Source organism: Lipotes vexillifer, unplaced genomic scaffold (assembly GCF_000442215.2).
Source record: "Lipotes vexillifer unplaced genomic scaffold, Lipotes_vexillifer_v1.1 scaffold318, whole genome shotgun sequence".
Taxonomy (NCBI): Eukaryota; Metazoa; Chordata; class Mammalia; order Artiodactyla; family Lipotidae; genus Lipotes; species Lipotes vexillifer.
The window spans coordinates 514424-533163 of NW_006795060.1; the positions used below are offsets into that span (position 1 = coordinate 514424).

At 37.4% G+C, this 18740-nt stretch overlaps 1 protein-coding gene across 1 annotated transcript in view; it reads left to right on the top strand.

The window, feature by feature from the left end:
* Window positions 1–18740, top strand: part of SCML2 (Scm polycomb group protein like 2) — an 81511-nt gene that overhangs the window by 42028 nt on the left and 20743 nt on the right. Inside the window, exons 7-8 of the mRNA XM_007467403.1 lie at window positions 6683–6900; window positions 10605–10731. Of these exons, the coding sequence (XP_007467465.1) occupies window positions 6683–6900; window positions 10605–10731 (345 nt within the window). The remainder of the gene's footprint in view (window positions 1–6682; window positions 6901–10604; window positions 10732–18740) is intronic.

Sequence of the window (18740 nt, forward strand, 5' to 3'; positions counted from 1 at the left end):
AGGGTAGCCAGAAATGCCAATTAAGAAGCTAGTGTTGTAGCTTATGTGAGAAGTCATGAGGTCTTGGACCAAGTCATTGACAGGCATAAAGAAGAACACAACTAGGAAGTACTTAAAGGAGGTAGGCTTGGTTAGACATGTGAAGGGAGGAAGAGTACAAAGATGACTTCAAGATTTCTGACTTCTGGTAATTTGGTAAAAAAAAGGTAATGGCATTCATCAAGATAGAGCTTATAGGATAAGCATGATGATTCTCCTTTTGGACATGTTGAGTTTGAGATGCCTATTTAGATTATCTGTTAGCTATTGAAAACACAGCTCTGGAACTTGAGACAGGCCTGTTGGGGATGTGGTGGGGGGAGGTAGGCACGTGAATGCTTGAATGAGCAAGAGAACAATTTGGGAATCATTATTATGTGTAGGCAGTAGCTGAAATCAAGGGTGTAAACCAAAGTGCTCAAAACTGAGATTAGGGTAGGGAGAAGATAGCTAATCCTGGGGGACACCATAGGAAAAGTGACAGAGGTACGAGGAGAACAAGGAGGGAGTGGCCATGTGAAATCCAAGAAAGAATTTTAAAAAGAAGTGTTTAGTGCTTGCTGGAAGTCAAATAAGATCAGGAAGAAGCATCATTGTCAGTGGCTGTTAGGAGGTTATGGGTGATGTAAGCACACAGATTCTCTAAAAAGAGGTGCCTGAAGTGTGCTTGCAGAGGGTTGAAAAATGAGAAAATGACAATAATAGTGACCATGAGCTAGTCTTTCAGGAAGTTTGGTTATAAAAGAAGTGAAGGTATTAGCTGTAGATAATGTAGATAAATAGGAGTTCCTTCTTTGGAGGAAACTTCTTTCTTCCATTTGTTAGGCATTGACAGCAATGTTTCCCCATTATCCAATCCATTGATGGAAGAAGGCAAGGAGCACCCTTAGAATCTGGGAAGGGAGAATGAGAATAGAGACAGGGATGGTGATGGTGTTGATAATAACAGCTGACATTTATTGAGTGTATACCATGTGCCACGTACAGATTTCAGTTAATTTGCCCAAGCTATTATTTCTCATAGATATTATGTGGTAAAGCTGGATTTGAATGTAATTAATCTGGAGCCAGTGTCTCTGCACTAGATAGTAAGAAGCAGGGGAGAGAATAGGTGTAAAGAGTGGCTCGTAACAGAGTTCCATGTCCGTCTGATCTCTACCCTGCTTCTTCCGAGAAAATTCATAGTCCTCAGCTAGTTCCTGCCTTCCAAAACGCCCGCTGTGATAAGTGTCAGGAACATGCTTCCTTGTTTCCTTTTCCACTAGTAACTACCCCTTGTGGTTTCCTTCAAGAGTTTTTCTTAGCTTATTTGAGGTTTTCTAAAAGGCTTTTTTATTGCAAAAAATAAGGAAATAAGTGCATTTAAAAGACTGTCAGTATGCTTATGAAAAGGTGAAGTCACTCTTATGTGACAATAATAGTCCTTCAAAAAAAAACTATTCAAAAAGCTAGTTTCCGAGGTAAAGCAAACTCTGTCCGTTATGAACGTTTGATTCCTAAAGCAAGGTTTCTGGGATAGGATTGTGGCTTCTCTGGTACAGGTGTGGGGAGAGGAGAGAAGAAGTAGGGTAGTGTCTGAAGATACCAGTCAAGGAGGCCAGTGCTATGGCGTGGGATGGCAGCAGGAATGTTATTGCTGCCCGTGACCCATCAGTTTGTGGCAACATGGGCTCTATGGAACAGGGAGCAAAGTTCCAGGTAGGGGCATTGGGTACCTTGACTGAGTTTCTATGAATACCAGGCCTCCAGGTTGGATAGTTTAGGTGTAACCATCTCTGTTGATATCTCCATGTTTTTCATAATTGAGGCTTGTGTTGCTTCTTTGGTTTTATAGTTACCAGTATGAAAGATCCTTAGAATAATGACAGTTTCATTGTACATGCATTTTTAAAATAAGGAAGATAACTTGCAAAGAATTCCTCAGTCTGAAAAAGTTTCCAAAGTCAAATGTTTACAGTGACAGATATTTTTACTCAATTTTGTTTTTTCCAAACCATATTTTACTTTTCTATTTTTGGCTATTCATATTTTGATTTTGTCTGTTTCTAGCCTCAAATGCAAGGCATCTGTTTTTACAGTAGTTTCTGCCCTTGTTGTCATATGGTTATATAGCATTCAATCTATTTGAGGAGAAGGAAATCATAAATCTGTCTTCTTAAGGAGATAGGAATTATATATATATATATATATATATATACAGACACACATACAAATATACATATAAAATATGAACTGTATGACTGGGACCATATTTATTTATTCTGTATTTCCTAAAAAGAACACACTAGGTATTAAGTAAATGGTGGATGGAAAAATCTGGAGAACAGTAAGCAGCCATACCTCTGTCATGTCTTTTTAGATCAAAAGCAAGGTACATATTAATTTATATGTCTAATCCATTTTAGTTCCTCTTCAAGTCAGCCATGTGTAAGCCAAACCAGCACATGTATAACAGTAACTGGAAATAGGGGTTGCTGTTCATTTCTAAGTGTATTTCCTTTTCTATGGTAATTGTATGTGCTACTCTTTTCATAGCTCAGAGAATGCAAGCAGTATCTTTCAATAATAAAGCATCTTCATGTGTCAACAGAAACGTACATTTAATGAGTACTGTTTGGCAATAAATATTAAATAAGGTTAAATCTCCAGGCATGAAAAGTTTTACCAGCATTTTTTGTCTGTACTTGTTAATATTTTTTTCTCCTTATAAGTATGCCTCCACATCTGATTTTAAAAAAATTCAAGACTTCCTCTGTCAGAGAGCACCTAGCAACTAGTGAATTATCATAGGAGTTCACAGGGTTGTCTTTTGGCCCTTCTTCTTCTTCTTTTTTAAAACACATGCACTTTGACTCAGGGGAGTGAATTTAATAGGCTTTTTTTGTTAGAGGACAGAAAGCAAGGTGGCATATTAGAAAAAGCATGCACTTAGGAGATAAAAGTCTCTTAGCCAAATGGGTGATCTTGGCAAAGTTACCTAATCGCACAGAGCCTAAGTTTCCTCAGGTATAAAGTGGGGAATAATACCTACCTCATAGGACATTTGGGAGGATTACATGCAATAACAGATATTGAAGCACTTAGCATGTAATGGGTAGCCAGTACATGTTGGCGTCTACCTCCTTTCTTTCTTCAGTTCCCCCTGTTCCAGGCTTCCAGGCCTACTCTTGACTTTATTTCCTGCCTTCTGATTGTTTCCCAAGATTTATTCATTTCTTTTGCATTTTCATAATTGAGTAACTTCATATCTCCTGGACATTTTTCTTACCCAAACATTGTCTGTACTACCTGAAGATAAGCTGAGGAACCAGGTATTTTTTGTGTTGGGTATTCACATAAAACTTTTATTAAAGATGATTACCACATCCTTCTGTATATTTTACATACTTTTTTCAAAGAGGTTTTTACTTACTTTGTTACCAGTATGAACACATGGTTGTAGTGCTATATATAATTTTCACCTTATCTTTTAAACAAATCTATTTTCTTTTTCAATAGTTTAATTAATACTGAACAGAGTTTTAGCATGGTGTGTATATGTTATATGATTGCTCTTTGGAGGAGAGATAAAAATACATGAATAATGTATATAGTTTAATTTTGCTGTTCAGGGTATTGAATGATTACTCATTCCTCTTTAAAGTAGTTTAAAAAGTATTTTGTTCTAGGTGCTGGGGATATGGCAGTGGACCAAATTGAGTCTTTGCTGTTGAAAAGCTTGCTTTCCAAAGTGAAAAATTTTTAATTTTTTATAATGCACTTTTCTTACTTTGGTTCATATATACCATGCATCAAGGAGTTTTATTGTAATAGAATATTCTATTTGGGGGGAATATTTGAAGCTATGGCTCAAATATTTTGTGCCCCAAGATTTATTAATATCAAATGTCAAATTTTTTAGGTCAAATAATTGATTTCATTACATTTGCCATGTTCCACAAAGTAATATTTTATTATAATTCTTTATATAAAATATACTTGTTTTGGAGGCCTAACATTGGCTTGCAGGTTGAAAATATTTTTCATTCATTTAGTAAATATTTTTTGAGGACCTCCTATACGCCTAGGTTCTGTCTTAAACTAACCTAGTACAGGAATTTAAACTCAGGTCCAGAGCGCAATCTATTTCCTTTTCTTCATGCCATATATTAAAAGGTGGGGACAGGAGAATGAGGATTTATTTGGATTTAGTTACTGGGAAGGGGTCATTACCTTGGAAAGAATTCTTTTTAAATGGTTGGGGGAAGAAAAGCTTATTATAGGAGACTAAGGAAGCCCAGAATAATAAGGAAACTGAAGTATGAAGTATAGGCGATTCTTCTTTTTATCTTGGTAGTGAGTAGAAGGAAGATTCATGCAAGGGCTTGAAAGTACCAAAAACTAGGGAAGGAAACTTCAAAATAAGGGATATATGAGGGTTGTAAGAGAGAGCAAGGAGTTGGGGATCAAGTGATTAAATACCATGAAGAGAGGAGATAATTGAAACTGTAATGTTCCAGAGGAACCAGAGAAGATAGTTATCAGGACAAAAGTGAAAGGGGATTTGGCTTAGAAGAGTAGAGAGAAAACTTCATTTGATATAACAGGAAGAGATGAGAATGAATGAAAATAAAAGTATTTTAAGATGGAGGAATGGGATGGTTATGATCACTCCCAAAAGATAGCCTTTAATCTTCTCATAAAGTAGACGGTAGGGTCATTTGCTGAATGGAATAGGGTGAGAGGGAGAGGGGAGCTTAAAAAGGGGAAAATGTTCTGCCATTGAAACGTACTTGGAAATCAGTGAGTTGAAGCAGTGACACCCCAGTTGAGGTTAGCATGGATGTTACAGTGATCTGCAGTATCCCAATGTTCTGTAGCAGGAGTTGGCAAACTACAACCTGAGGGCCACATTTAGCCCATGTAGCCTGTGAGCTAGGAATAGTTTTTATATTCATAAAGAGTTTAAAAAAAGAGAGAGACAAAGAAGATTGTATGACAGAGACCATATGTGACCCTCAAAGCCTAAAATATTTACTCTCTGGCCCCTTAAGGAGAGAACTGACCCTTGCTCAGGACCAGAGAGAGCAAATGATAGTGTGACTCAGTGGTTGGAGCTGACATGTTGGACATGATCGAAGATCAGGGGGTGATAACGTAAGGGATACTAGTTATGAGGGTTTTGGTGGAGGTGGACAGTTGGGTGCAGGTTGATAAGGGGGTAAAGTAAAGCCAGAAGAAAGCTAACAGATTGGATGAAAATGGAGAGGGCTTGTGGCTAGATCTCATAATGAGAATGAAAAGCATGATCAGTTGGTATAAAGCAAAGATGACAGGTAAGGAGGTTGGAGGTGGAGAAGGGAAGCACAGTTGGTTTTCTTGGAGGTAGAAGAGCTTCACAAATGGTCTGTTGATGAGGTCGGGAGGATGGAGCATCAGAAGTATGATATTTAAATTCCTGAAGATGATAACAGGGAGACTCTGTAAGAAGAAATAATGTGAATTAGGTTACTAGAGTTATTTGAAGAAAGTGGAAGTGGGTATGGAGTATGAGGTAGATGATGGTAAAGAGTTAAACAGAGCCTGGTGTAAGTAGGTAAATTACTATAAATAAGGGGAGGGGGAAAGTGATGGTGGCAGTTAAGTGGTCTTCCATTTGCCCTGGCAGCTGTTCCATTCTCTTGACTAGGTAATTGATAGAGGTAGATAAAAAGGCTGCAGGGAAGATGTGGTATTCTCCATAGGAGGTCACATTTACACATAGTCTTTGAGGATGGGAGAAGCAAGGTGGTAGATTCGTTTCAAGTTGTAAAATGAAGCCCTCAAAATAAAAGTAGTTGATTTTTTTTGCACAGATGTATAAATGTTTTACTTATACAGCTCTTCCTGTAAAGACTTTTTGATGTTAGTACTATTTACTATGTAAAGTTCATTTTTTGTACTAATGAAATTATTAAGGGATTAATACTAAAAATATCTCTCTTTACTTAAGTATGAATATATACAAGAGTAACCTGGCAGGTAATCTTCGTTTGGAATATTAAAACTGTCTTGATTGGGCTACAAATAACTAATAGATACAAATCACTTGGGCATGATAGTGGTCCTTCCATGACAATGTTAATGTAGAGTCTATGTTATAGCTTATGAAGCTTTACTATTAAACATACATATAGGAACATAATGTATTTTAGCCACTAAAAATCTAGTTAGGGGGATTCCCCTGGCGTTTAAAAGATGAAGCAAGAGCCGTTGGTAGCTGCTTTGTTATGTTTTTCTATATTGGTGGGCAAAATGATTCCTGTATTTATGGCATAATTTTCTGAAGGAAAAACTCTTTTCTGTGCCAAGGACTAAAAATATGAGAAGCAGACAAAAGGTAAATTGACAGAAATTTTCGCTGTGCTAATTAAGTGAGAAGTTACTGGTTCTTATTATAAAAGCCTCTTTATTTTTTCTGGAGAATCAGACTATTTGCTGATAATCTGAAATCTTAAATACCTAAAACGTCATTTTAAATGGTACCTTTAAGTGGTTTTCAATGAATGATCTTTTTAATATTTTTAAAAATTGAGTTAAATTTCTTTTGAATCATAAGAAGAAAATACCTCAATTATGTCATTTAATTTAGTTGTATTTTTGTGTTGTGTGTTTTTTCCCTCAGTTCCTGTTGCAAAGAATATAGCAAAAACACAGCCTTCTCCTTCCAAAGTAACCCAGCGTTCAATGCAGTCTCTACAGAAAACTGCTGTAATATTACCAACACAGCAGATCAGGAAATCAGGTCGGACTAAACCACCTGCACATACTTCAGTCCCCAAGAAGGGGGGTTCTGTTAAAAATATCACACCAAGGAAAAAAGGCCCAAACTCAGGAAGAAAGGTTAGTTGTATCTCCTACTAATTTGTATTACAGGTCTCTGTAGTGCCTTATTATTAAACACACATTTTAGGACTTACTAAGAGTGTTATGATGCCTTTTAGGAATGTACCAAGAGTATATAAGGCTTTTTATAAGGTGGAGTGGGGAGGGGAACGGAAGGTTTGGGAGTTCGGGACTAGCAGATGTAAACTATATATAGGATGGATAAACAACAAGGACCTACTGTATAGCACAGGGAGCTATATTCAATATCCTGTGATAAGCCATAATGGAAAGAAATATGAAAAAGGATATATAACTGAGTCACTTTGCTATACAGCAGAAATTAAACACAACATTGTCAATCAACTATACCTAATTAAAATTTAAAAAAATATAAGGCTTTTTAAGGCCTGTGTAACAATCAAGATTGTTATTTCTTTTTTTGGATAAATTTAAAACCGAATAGTGTTCGACCTCTTCAAAACCACATTGAAAATACTGCATGGGTGTATTTATGTTCGAGCCAGTTTATTTAAAACTCAGTAAACTTTAAAAATCAATGTGAAGTGAATTTTACTGTACATAGATTATACCTCAGTAAAATGGGGGTGAGGGGGAAATCAGTGTGATAAATTCAGTGATGCTAAAGTCACATCCTACCTACCTGACTCTCCCCCAAAGAAAACAACTCTAAAACCTGGAAGTAATAGAAAAAGCAGCTACCCGAAGACACTGGAGAATGAATGGAAGCAGACAGACTGTGGTTGGGGGGAATACACGTAGGAGGAGGGGTGTTATACGAAATGCTGTATTCAGCAAACATACTCTTCAAGAATGAAGAACTAAGGACATTTTCAGGTAAAAGCATACAAAAAATTCATCACTGGCAGACAAACACTATAAGAAATGCTGAAGGACGTTATCTCTAGGTAAATATTAATGACTTTCTTTTTGCTTTTTTCCTCTTCATTTCTTTCTAAAAATAGGACTATTTAAAGCAATAATTATAATACAATACAGTCTTGTGGGGTTTATAACATACATAGATATAATACATAAAAAAATATAGTATAAGGCTTAGGGGTTGGGGATATGGATTTGTAGCATTGCAAGGTTTCAACATTTTCTGTTAAGTAGTACAATATTAACTTTGTGTGGATTGTACATTGAAACTCCCAGAGCATATTGTAAAAATACAAATGCAAAGAAATATAGCTAAAAAGCCAATAGGAAAATTAAAATAGAATTCTAAGGACTATTCAGGTAATCAACAACAACAAAAAAGAGGAAAATAAGACAGAGAAACAAAACACAGAGGAAACAAACAGAAAACAAATAATAAATGGTAGACCCAGACCCAAACTTACTAATAATTACTTTAAAAATTAGTAAACTAAACTTTTCAATTAGAAGACAGAGATTATCAAAATGGATTTTTAAAAAGATCCAAATACATCCTGTCTACAAGAAATACACTCTAAATATAAAGACATAGAATCTCTCTAGATCTGTTAGAACTGAATTAAATTTCAGCAGTATTACCTTAAACATTTCTGAGTTCAGCCACCTGATATCAATATATATAACGTTTCTATTTTGTTACAACTAATGTTTGCAGTATGGAGCAAAATGACAATACCATTTTGATCTTAAAAACTTACATTGGTATTTTATTTTAAAAGGCATTCAAAATGTATAAAATAAAAATCAAAAGTCAGGGCTTCCCTGGTGGCACAGTGGTGGCCTGCCGATGCAGGGGACACGGGTTCGTACCCCAGTCCGGGAAGATCCCACATGCCGCGGAGCGGCTGGGCCCGTGAGCCATGGCCGCTGAGCCTGTGCGTCCGGAGCCTGTGCTCTGCAACGGGAGAGGCCACAACAGTGAGAGGCCTGCGTACCGCAGAAAAGAAAAAAAAAAAATCAAAAGTCAATAGAACTGAATATTTTTCAAATATAAAATCATAAATATTGAAAAAATCAAATAAGCAGATTATTCTAATGTAAATTCTTAGCAGGTGAAATTTTTTAAATTAAAAATAAATTATAAGGGGACTTCCCTGGTGGTGCAGTGGTTAAGTCTCTACACTCCCAATGCAGGGGGCCTGGGTTCAATCCCTGGTCAGGGAACTAGATCCCACATGCATGCCGCAACTAAGAGTTCGCATGCCACAACTAAGGAGCCCTTGAGCCACAACTAAAGGAGTCCACCTGCTGCAAATAAGGAGCTTGAAAGCCACAACTAAGGAGCCCTCCTGCCACAACTAAGACCCAGTGCAACCAAATAAGTAAATAAATATTTTTAAAAAATAAATTGTATAAACTTAAGGAAAGTTAATGAAATTTAAAGGCAAATCATTTATTTTAAATGCATTTTAAAAATTAAAATGTATCAAGGGTGTCATTGATGCATATATTTAGTACATATTTTCCAGTTGCTGAAAAAAGTCTTTGTGATTAGCTGGTATATGGTCAAGATATGATAACTCCAAAAAGTTTCTCTTCATTCTTTTACTTTCAAATAATTCCAATGCTGATTTGACAATTTTGAAGAGATCTTTTTGAAAATATTGTATGGCAGTGAGGAGGGGCAAGGGAAAGATAATGTAATTTTTTTGATAAAAAACTTTTTTGTTGCAAAGGAAGCATTTCAATCCACCTTCATCTTTTTTAGCTTCATTATTTCATCATAAAAAGATGAAGATTCAACTCTTTGAACTAGAGTAAGAATTGTTCTTGCTGTACTCTCCTTTGTCAATTATTTTCTTCCCTTCCTTAAGCATTCTAGAAGTATGGAAGTGTGGAAGCACATTTTCCAAATAAATGTATTCAATTTACATTGTTAGTGCAAACACACTATTTTGGTATGTCTTAAGTCAAAGGATTTAGATTTTAGATTTTTAAAATACTGAAAGAACGAGAATATATTGACACAATAATTGTAATTTAGTATTTTCAAAATAATTTACTAAGATACTGTGAACCCAAATGACAGTCACTAATTTAAACAAAGAAAAATCCAACAACACTGTTTGTGTTTTTCTCCTTTTTCCCTGCCTTTTAAATATCTTCTATTATTACCTTTTCTAGGCACAAGATCCCCTTCTCTGATACTGAAGAGTTGTGTTTGAAGATAGCTCCTAGAAAACCCCAAGAGTTGATATAAAATAAAGAAAACACTAGTGATGTTAATAATACCCACGAGACATTTGGTTCTTATATACAATAGGCATAATTTTGTATGGACTTTAGCAAGCCACTGACAATTTTGTCAAAATTATCGTATGTTATATGGAGAGTTGCAGGCTAGATATGGTAAAAACCCAGATGAGTGACTGCTTTCTGAAGACAAACTTTGTCCTCTGCCTTGTTGAGGTCCCCCACCCTCATCTGATGAATTGCTGGATTAGATTTCCAAACTACTTTAGCACTGTAAAAAACTTACTGGGAACCTCAAAAATAAAACAAGTTTTACAGAGTGAATTATTTTGGCTAAAGTGTGACTAGTTGGACCAGGGGGTAGCATTGGGAATCCCAGCCTCTTGGTCTCTTCCTCTCCTACCTGACCAGCTTATGGGGCCCTCTTAGGAGCACAGTTTGAAAAGTCCTGCAGTTTGTGACACAGGGATTTCCAACCCAGAGGACTTGAGACAACTGATCACTTGGGAACCAGTGATGCCAATAATTTTATGACCTCCTTATCTAGGAATATTTTTTTTTAATAGGAAAAATGTATTCCTGTTGTATGTTCCACATCTTCAACTTCTGTCAGTATGCTGGCCAGAGGACGTGGTGGTGTTTTATATGATAAGGATGCTGTTCCTGGGTCATCTAAAATAGTGATGTCTACAGGTAAATTAATATTTTTAAAAGAGTATAAAATTAGTTATCTTTTGTTGTATTATTTTCAGTGTCTTTGAAGTCCTGGAAATAAAATAAGAGGGAAAACAGATGATAGTAAACATTTCTTTTAACATTTTTCATATTAAAATATTGTGAAATTCTGATTGTTCATTTTGATGTCAAGGAAAAACAGTCTGTTTAAATATATAAGTCACTTGAAAATTCAACACCCTTAGATATCCCTCTTGGTAAGATTTATAAAATTTACATTACTGTCAAATCTGTTCTTGTTTTCCCATTATCTCATTTCACAATTTGTCTTTTTTGTCTTGTATGTATTTTTAAGGTACCTCAAACTTTATTTTAATGCCTTATAAAATATTCACAGATCCTTGCCTGTCAGGGGGCATGATGACTTTAAATTGTTTTTTGCTATGTGAAGAGTGTGAAATGACAGACACCCAAACTAATCAGTCCCTTTTATTTGTCATTTCCTGCAAATTTCCTTATTCCTTTCCTGTTTTTTAAAGCAAGTTTTTTTGCTCCCTCTCCTAGATCCTTAATTATCTCTCTTACATTCTTCTGTTCCTTGTACTTTTCCCCTCAATTTTTCTTTTCTATTAAAAAGAAATTATAATTTAATTTTTTGAAATAGAAATCACTTTAAAAATGATTATTGTAACGTACCCCCCCCTTTTTTTGGCTGTGTTGGGTCTTTGTTGCTGCGCATGGGTTTTCTCTAGTTTTGGCGAGTGTGGGCTACTCTTTGTTGTGGTGCACAGGCTTCTCGTTGCAGTGGTTTCTTCTCTTGTGGAGCACGGGCTCTAGAGTGCAGGCTCAGTAGTTGTGGTGCACGGGCTTAGTTGCTTCGTGGCATGTGGGATCTTCCCAGACCAGGGCTCGAACCTGTGTCCCCTGCATTGGCAGGTGGATTCTTAACCAGTGCGCCACCGGGGAAGCCCGTTACATACCTCATTTTGTCTCTTTATTATTTCTGATCTTTAGTCCATTAGGAGGGGAGCCTAGCTAAACGAGTATAAACATTGAAATCCTTGTTTAGCTCACTTGTGTTCAGTAGAACTTTGTCCATACCATCAGCACCTCAGGTTAAGTTTTTTTTTTTTTTTTTAACATCTTTATTGCAGTATAATTGCTTTACAATGGTGTGTTAGTTTCTGCGTTATAACAAAGTGAATCAGTTATACATATACGTATGTTCCCATATCTCTTCCCTCTTGCGTCTCCCTCCCTCCCACCCTCCCTATCCCAACCCTCTAGGTGGTCACAGAGCACCGAGCTGATCTGTGAGTCAGTTATACATATATATATGTTCCCATATCTCTTCCCTCTTTGTCTCCCTCCCTCCCACCCTCCCTATCCCACCCCTCCAGACAGCCACAAAGAACCGAGCCGGTTTCCCTGTGCCATGCGGCTGCTTCCCACTGGCTATCTACCTTACGTTTGTTAGTATATATATGTCCATGTCTCTCTCTCGCCCTAACACACCTCACCCTTCCCCCTCCCCATATCCTCAAGTCTGTTCTCCAGTAGGTCTCTGTCTTTATTCCTGTTTTACCCCTAGGTTCTTCATAACATTTTTTTTTTCTTAAATTCCATATATATGTGTTAGCATACGGTATTTGTCCTTCTCTTTCTGACTTACTTCACTCTGTATGACAGACTCTAGATCTATCCACCTCATTACAAATAGCTCAATTTCGTTTCTTTTTATGGCTGAGTAATATTCCATTGTATATATGTGCCACATCTTCTTTATCCATTCATCCGACGACGGGCACTTAGGTTGTTTCCATCTCCGGGCTATTGTAAATAGAGCTGCAATGAACATTTTGGTACATGACTCTTTCTGAATTCTGGTTTCCTCAGGGTATATACCTAGTAGTGGGATTGCTGGGTCATATGGTAGTTCTATTTGTAGTTTTTTAAGGAACCTCCATACTGTTCTCCATAGTGGCTGAACCAATTCACATTCCCACCAGCAGTGCAAGAGTGTTCCCTTTTCTCCACACCCTCTCCAGCATTTATTGTTTCTAGATTTTTTGATGATGGCCATTCTGACTGGTGTGAGATGATATCTCATTGTAGTTTTGATTTGCATTTCTCTAATGATTAATGATGTTGAGCATTCTTTCATGTGTTTGTTGGCAGTCTGTATATCTTCTTTGGAGAAATGTCTATTTAGGTCTTCTGCCCATTTTTGGATTGGGTTGTTTATTTTTTTGTTATTGAGCTGCATGAGCTGCCTGTAAATTTTAGAGATTAATCCTTTGTCAGTTGATTCATTTGCAAATATTTTCTCCCATTCTGAGGGCTGTCTTTTGGTCTTGTTTATGGTTTCCTTTGCTGTGCAAAAGCTTTGAAGTTTCATTAGGTCCCATTTGTTTATTTTTGTTTTTATCTCCATTACTCTAGGAGATGGGTCAAGAAGGATCTTGCTGTGATTTATGTCATAGAGTGTTCTGCCTATGTTTTCCTCTAAGAGTTTGATAGTTTCTGGCCTTACATTTAGGTCTTTAATCCATTTTGAGCTTATTTTTGTGTATGGTGTTAGGGAGTGATCTAATCTCATACTTTTACATGTACCTGTCCAGTTTTCCCAGCACCACTTATTGAAGGGGCTGTCCTTTCTCCACTGTATATTCCTGCCACCTTTATCAAAGATAAGGTGACCATATGTGCATGGGTTTATCTCTGGGCTTTCTATCCTATTCCATTGATCTATCTTTCTGTTTTTGTGCCAGTACCATACTGTCTTGATTACTGTAGCTTTGTAGTATAGTCTGAAGTCAGGCAGCCTGATTCCTCCAGCTCCATTTTTTGTTCTCAAGATTGCTTTGGCTATTCGGGGTCTTTTGTGTTTCCATACAAATTGTGAAATTTTTTGTTCTAGTTCTGTGAAAAATGCCAGTGGTAGTTTGATAGGGATTGCATTGAATCTATAGATTGCTTTGGGGAGTAGAGTCATTTTCACAATGTTGATTCTTCCAATCCAAGAACATGGTATATCTCTCCATCTGTTTGTATCATCTTTAATTTCTTTCATCAGTGTCTTATAATTTTCTGCATACAGGTCTTTTGTCTCCTTAGGTAGGTTTATTCCTAGATATTTTATTCTTTTTGTTGCAATGGTAAATGGGAGTGTTTTCTTGATTTCACTTTCAGATTTTTCATCGTTAGTATATAGGAATGCCAGAGATTTCTGTGCATTAATTTTGTATCCTGCTACTTTACCAAATTCATTGATTAGCTCTAGTAGTTTTCTGGTAGCATCTTTAGGATTCTCTATGTATAGTATCATGTCATCTGCAAACAGTGACAGCTTTACTTCTTCTTTTCCGATTTGGATTCCTTTTATTTCCTTTTCTTCTCTGATTGCTGTGGCTAAAACTTCCAAAACTATGTTGAATAAGAGTGGTGAGAGTGGGCAACCTTGTCTTGTTCCTGACCTTAGTGGAAATGCTTTCAGTTTTTCGCCATTGAGGATGATGTTGGCTGTGGGCTTGTCATATACGGCCTTTATTATATTGAGGAAAGTTCCCTCTACACCTACTTTCTGCAGGGTTTTTATCATAAATGGGTGTTGAATTTTGTCAAAAGCTTTCTCTGCATCTATTGAGATGATCATATGGTTTTTCTCCTTCAATTTGTTAATATGGTTAATCACATTGATAGATTTGCGTATATTGAAGAATCCTTGCATTCCTGGAATAAACCCCACTTGATCATGGTGTATGATCCTTTTAATGTGCTGTTGGATTCTGTTTGCTAGTATTTTGTTGAGGATTTTTGCATCTATGTTCATCAGTGATATTGGCCTGTAGTTTTCTTTCTTTGTGACATCCTTGTCTGGTTTTGGTATCAAGGTGATGGTGGCCTCGTAGAATGAGTTTGGGAGTGTTCCTCCCTCTGCTATATTTTGGAAGAGTTTGAGAAGGATAGGTGTTAGCTCTTCTCTAAATGTTTGATAGAATTCGCCTGTGAAGCCATCTGGTCCTGGGCTTTTGTTTGTTGGAAGATTTTTCATCACAGTTTCCATTTCAGTGCTTGTGATTGGTCTGTTCATACTTTCTATTTCTTCCTAATTCAGTCTTGGTAGTTTGTGCATTTCTAAGAATTTGTCCATTTCTTCCAGATTGTCCATTTTATTGGCATAGAGTTGCTTGTAGTAATCCCTCATGATTTTTTGTATTTCTGCAGTGTCAGTTGTTACTTCTCCTTTTTCATTTCTGATTCTATTGATTTGAGTCTTCTCCCTTTTTTTCTTGATGAGTCTGGCTAATGGTTTATCTATTTTGTTTATCTTCTCAAAGAACCAGCTTTTAGTTTTATTGATCTTTGCTATTGTTTCCTTCATTTCTTTTTCATTTATTTCTGATCTGATTTTTATGATTTCTTTCCTTCTGCTAACGTTGGGGGTTTTTTTGTTCTTCTTTCTCTAATTGCTTGAGGTGCAAGGTTAGGTTTTTTATTTGAGATGTTTCCTGCTTCTTAAGGTGGGCTTGTATTGCTATAAACTTGCCTCTTAGAACTGCTTTTGCTGCATCCCATAGGTTTTGGGTCGTTGTATCTCCATTGTCATTTGTTTCTAGGTATTTTTTAATTTCCTCTTTGATTTCTTCAGTGATCACTTCGTTATTAAGTAGTGTATTGTTTAGCCTCCATGTGTTTGTATTTTTTACAGATCTTTTCCTATAATTGATACCTAGTCTCATGGCATTGTGGTCGGAAAAGATACTTGATACAATTTCAATTTTCTTAAATTTACCAAGGCTTGATTTGTGACCCAAGATATGATCTATCCTGGAGAATGTTCCATGAGCACTTGAGAAAAATGTGTATTCTGTTGTTTTTGGATGGAGTGTCCTATAAATATCAATTAAGTCCACCTTGTTTAATGTATCATTTAAAGCTTGTGTTTCCTTATTTATTTTCATTTTGGATGATCTGTCCATTGGTGAAAGTGGGGTGTTGAAGTCCCCTACTATGAATGTGTTACTGTCGATTTCCCCTTTTATGGCTGCTAGTTTTTGCCTTATGTATTGAGGTGATCCTATGTTGGGTGCATAAATATTTACAATTGTTATATCTTCTTCTTGGATCAATCCCTTAATCATTATGTAGTGTCCTTCTTTGTCTCTTCTGATAGTCCTTATTTTAAAGTCTATTTTGTCTGATATGAGAATTGCTACTCCAGCTTTCTTTTGGTTTCCATTTGCATGGAATATCTTTTTCCATCCCCTTACTTTCAGTCTGTATGTGTCTCTAGGTCTGAAGTGGGTCTCTTGTAGACAGCATATATATGGGTCTTGTTTTTGTATCCATTCAGCCAATCTGTGTCTTTTGGTGGGAGCATTTAGTCCATTTACATTTAAGGTAATTATCGATATGTATGTTCCTATTCCCATTTTCTAAATTGTTTTGGGTTCGTTATTATAGGACTTTTCCTTCTCTTGTGTTTTTGTCTAGAGCAGTTCCTTTAGCATTTGTTGTAAAGCTGGTTTGGTGGTGCTGAACTCTCTCAGCTTTTGCTTGTCTGTAAAGGTTTTAATTTCTCCATCAAATCTGAATGAGATCCTTGCTGGGTAGAGTAATCTTGGTTGCAGGTTTTTCTCCTTCATCACTTTCAGTATGTCCTGCCACTCCCTTCTGGCTTGTAGAGTTTCTGCTGAGAGATCAGCTGTTAACCTTATGGGGATTCCCTTGTGTGTTATTTGTTGTTTTTCCCTTGCTGCTTTTAATATGCTTTCTTTGTATTTAGTTTTTGACAGTTTGATTAATATGTGTCTTGGCGTATTTATCCTTGAATTTATCCTGCATGGGACTCTCTGTGCTTCCTGGACTTGATTAACTATTTCCTTTCCCATATTAGGGAAGTTTTCAACTATAATCTCTTCAAATATTTTCTCAGTCCCTTTCTTTTTCTCTTCTTCTTCTGGAACCCCTATAATTCGAATGTTGGTGCGTTTAATGTTGTCCCAGAGGTCTCTGAGACTGTCCTCAGTTCTTTTCATTCTTTTTTCTTTATTCTGCTCTGCAGTAGTTATTTCCACTATTTTATCTTCCAGGTCACTTATCCGTTCTTCTGCCTCATTTATTCTGCTATTGATCCCATCTAGAGTATTTTTCATTTCATTTATTGTGTTGTTCATCATTGTCTGTTTCATCTTTATTTCTTCTAGGTCCTTGTTAACTGCTTCTTGCATTTTGTCCATTCTATTTCCAAGATTTTGGATCATCTTTACTATCATTATTCTGAACTCTTTTTCAGGTAGACTGCCTATTTCCTCTTCATTTGTTAGGTCTGGTGGGTTTTTATCCTGCTCCTTCATCTGCTGTGTGTTTTTCTGTCTTCTCATTTTGCTTATCTTACTGTGATTGGGTTCACCTTTTTGCAGGCTGCAAGTTCGTAGCTCCCGTTGTTTTTGATGTCTGTCTCCAGTGGCTAAGGTTGGTTCAGTGCGTTGTGTAGGCTTCCTGGTGGAGGGGACTAGTGGCTGTGTTGTGGTGTATGAGGCTAGATCTTGTCTCTCTAGTGGGCAGGTCCACGTCTGGTGGTGTGTTTTGGGGTGTCTGTGGACTTATTATGATTTTAGGCAGCCTCTCTGCTAGTGGGTGGGGTTGTGTTCCTGTTTTGCTATATGGTTGGCATAGGTTGTCCAGCACTGTAGCTTGCTGGTCGTTGAGCGAAGCTGGGTGCTGGTGTTGAGATGGAGATCTCTGGGAGATTTTCGCCGTTTGATATTATGTGGGGCTGGGAGGTCTCTTCTTGACGAGTGTTCTGAAGTTGGCTCTCCCACCTCAGAGGCAGAGTCCTGACTCCTGGCTGGAGCAGCAAGAGCCTTTCATCCACTCGGCTCAGAATAAAAGGGAGAGAAAGTAGAGAGAATTAGTATAAGTAGGAGGAAATAGGAAAGAAAGAAAGAAAGAAAGAAAGAGAGGAGGGAAGGAAGGAAGGAGGGAAGGAAGAAAGAAAGAAAGAAGAAAAGAAAGGAAGAAGGCAAGAAGGAAAGAAAGGAGGGAGGGAGGGAGGAGGGAAGGAAGGAAGGAATGAGGGAAGGAAGGAAAAAATACAGAAAGAAAGAAGATACAGTAAAATAAAATAAAGTATAATAAAGTTATTGAATTAAAAAAATAATTATTTAGAGGAAAAAAAAAAGGGAAGGATAGAACCTTAGGACAAATGGTGGAAGCAAAGTTATAGAGACAAAATCTTACATAGAAGCATACACATATACCCTCACAAAAAGAGGTAAAGTGGAAAAAATCATAAAACTTGCTCTCCAAGTCCACCTCCTCAATTTGGGACGATTCGTTGTCTCAAAAAGGGAAGGAAGGAAGGAAAGATAGAAAGAAGGTAAAGTATAACAGAGTTCTTTAAATTAAAATTAATTATTAAGAAAAAAATTAAAAAAAAAAATGGTCGGATAGAACGCTGGGACAAATGGTGGAAGCAAACCTATACAGACAAGATCTCACACAGAAGCATACACATACACATTCACAAAAAGAGGAAAAGGGGAAAAAATCATAGATCTTGCTCTAGAAGTCCGCCTCCTCAATTTGGGATGATTCGCTGTCTATTCATGTATTCCACAGAGGCAGGGTACATCAAATTGATTGTGTAGCTTTAATCCGCTGTTTCTGAGGCTGCTGGGAGAGATTTCCCTTTTTCTTCTTTGTTCTCACAGCTCACAGGGGCTCAGCTTTCGACTTGGCCCTGCCTCTGCGTGTAGGTCGCTGGAGGGCGTCTGCTTTTTGCTCAGACAGGACGGCGTTAAAGGAGCCGCTGACTCGGGGGCTCTGGCGCTCTCAGGCCGGGGGCAGGGAGGGGCACGGAGTGCGGAGCGGTCCTGCGGCGGCAGAAGTCGGCGTGACGTTGCCCCAGCCTGAGGCCCGCCGTGTGTTCTCCCTGAGAAATTGTCCCTGGATCCCGGGAACCTGGCAGTGGCGGGCTGCACAGGCTCCCCGGAAGAGGGGTGGGGGCAGTGACCTGTGCT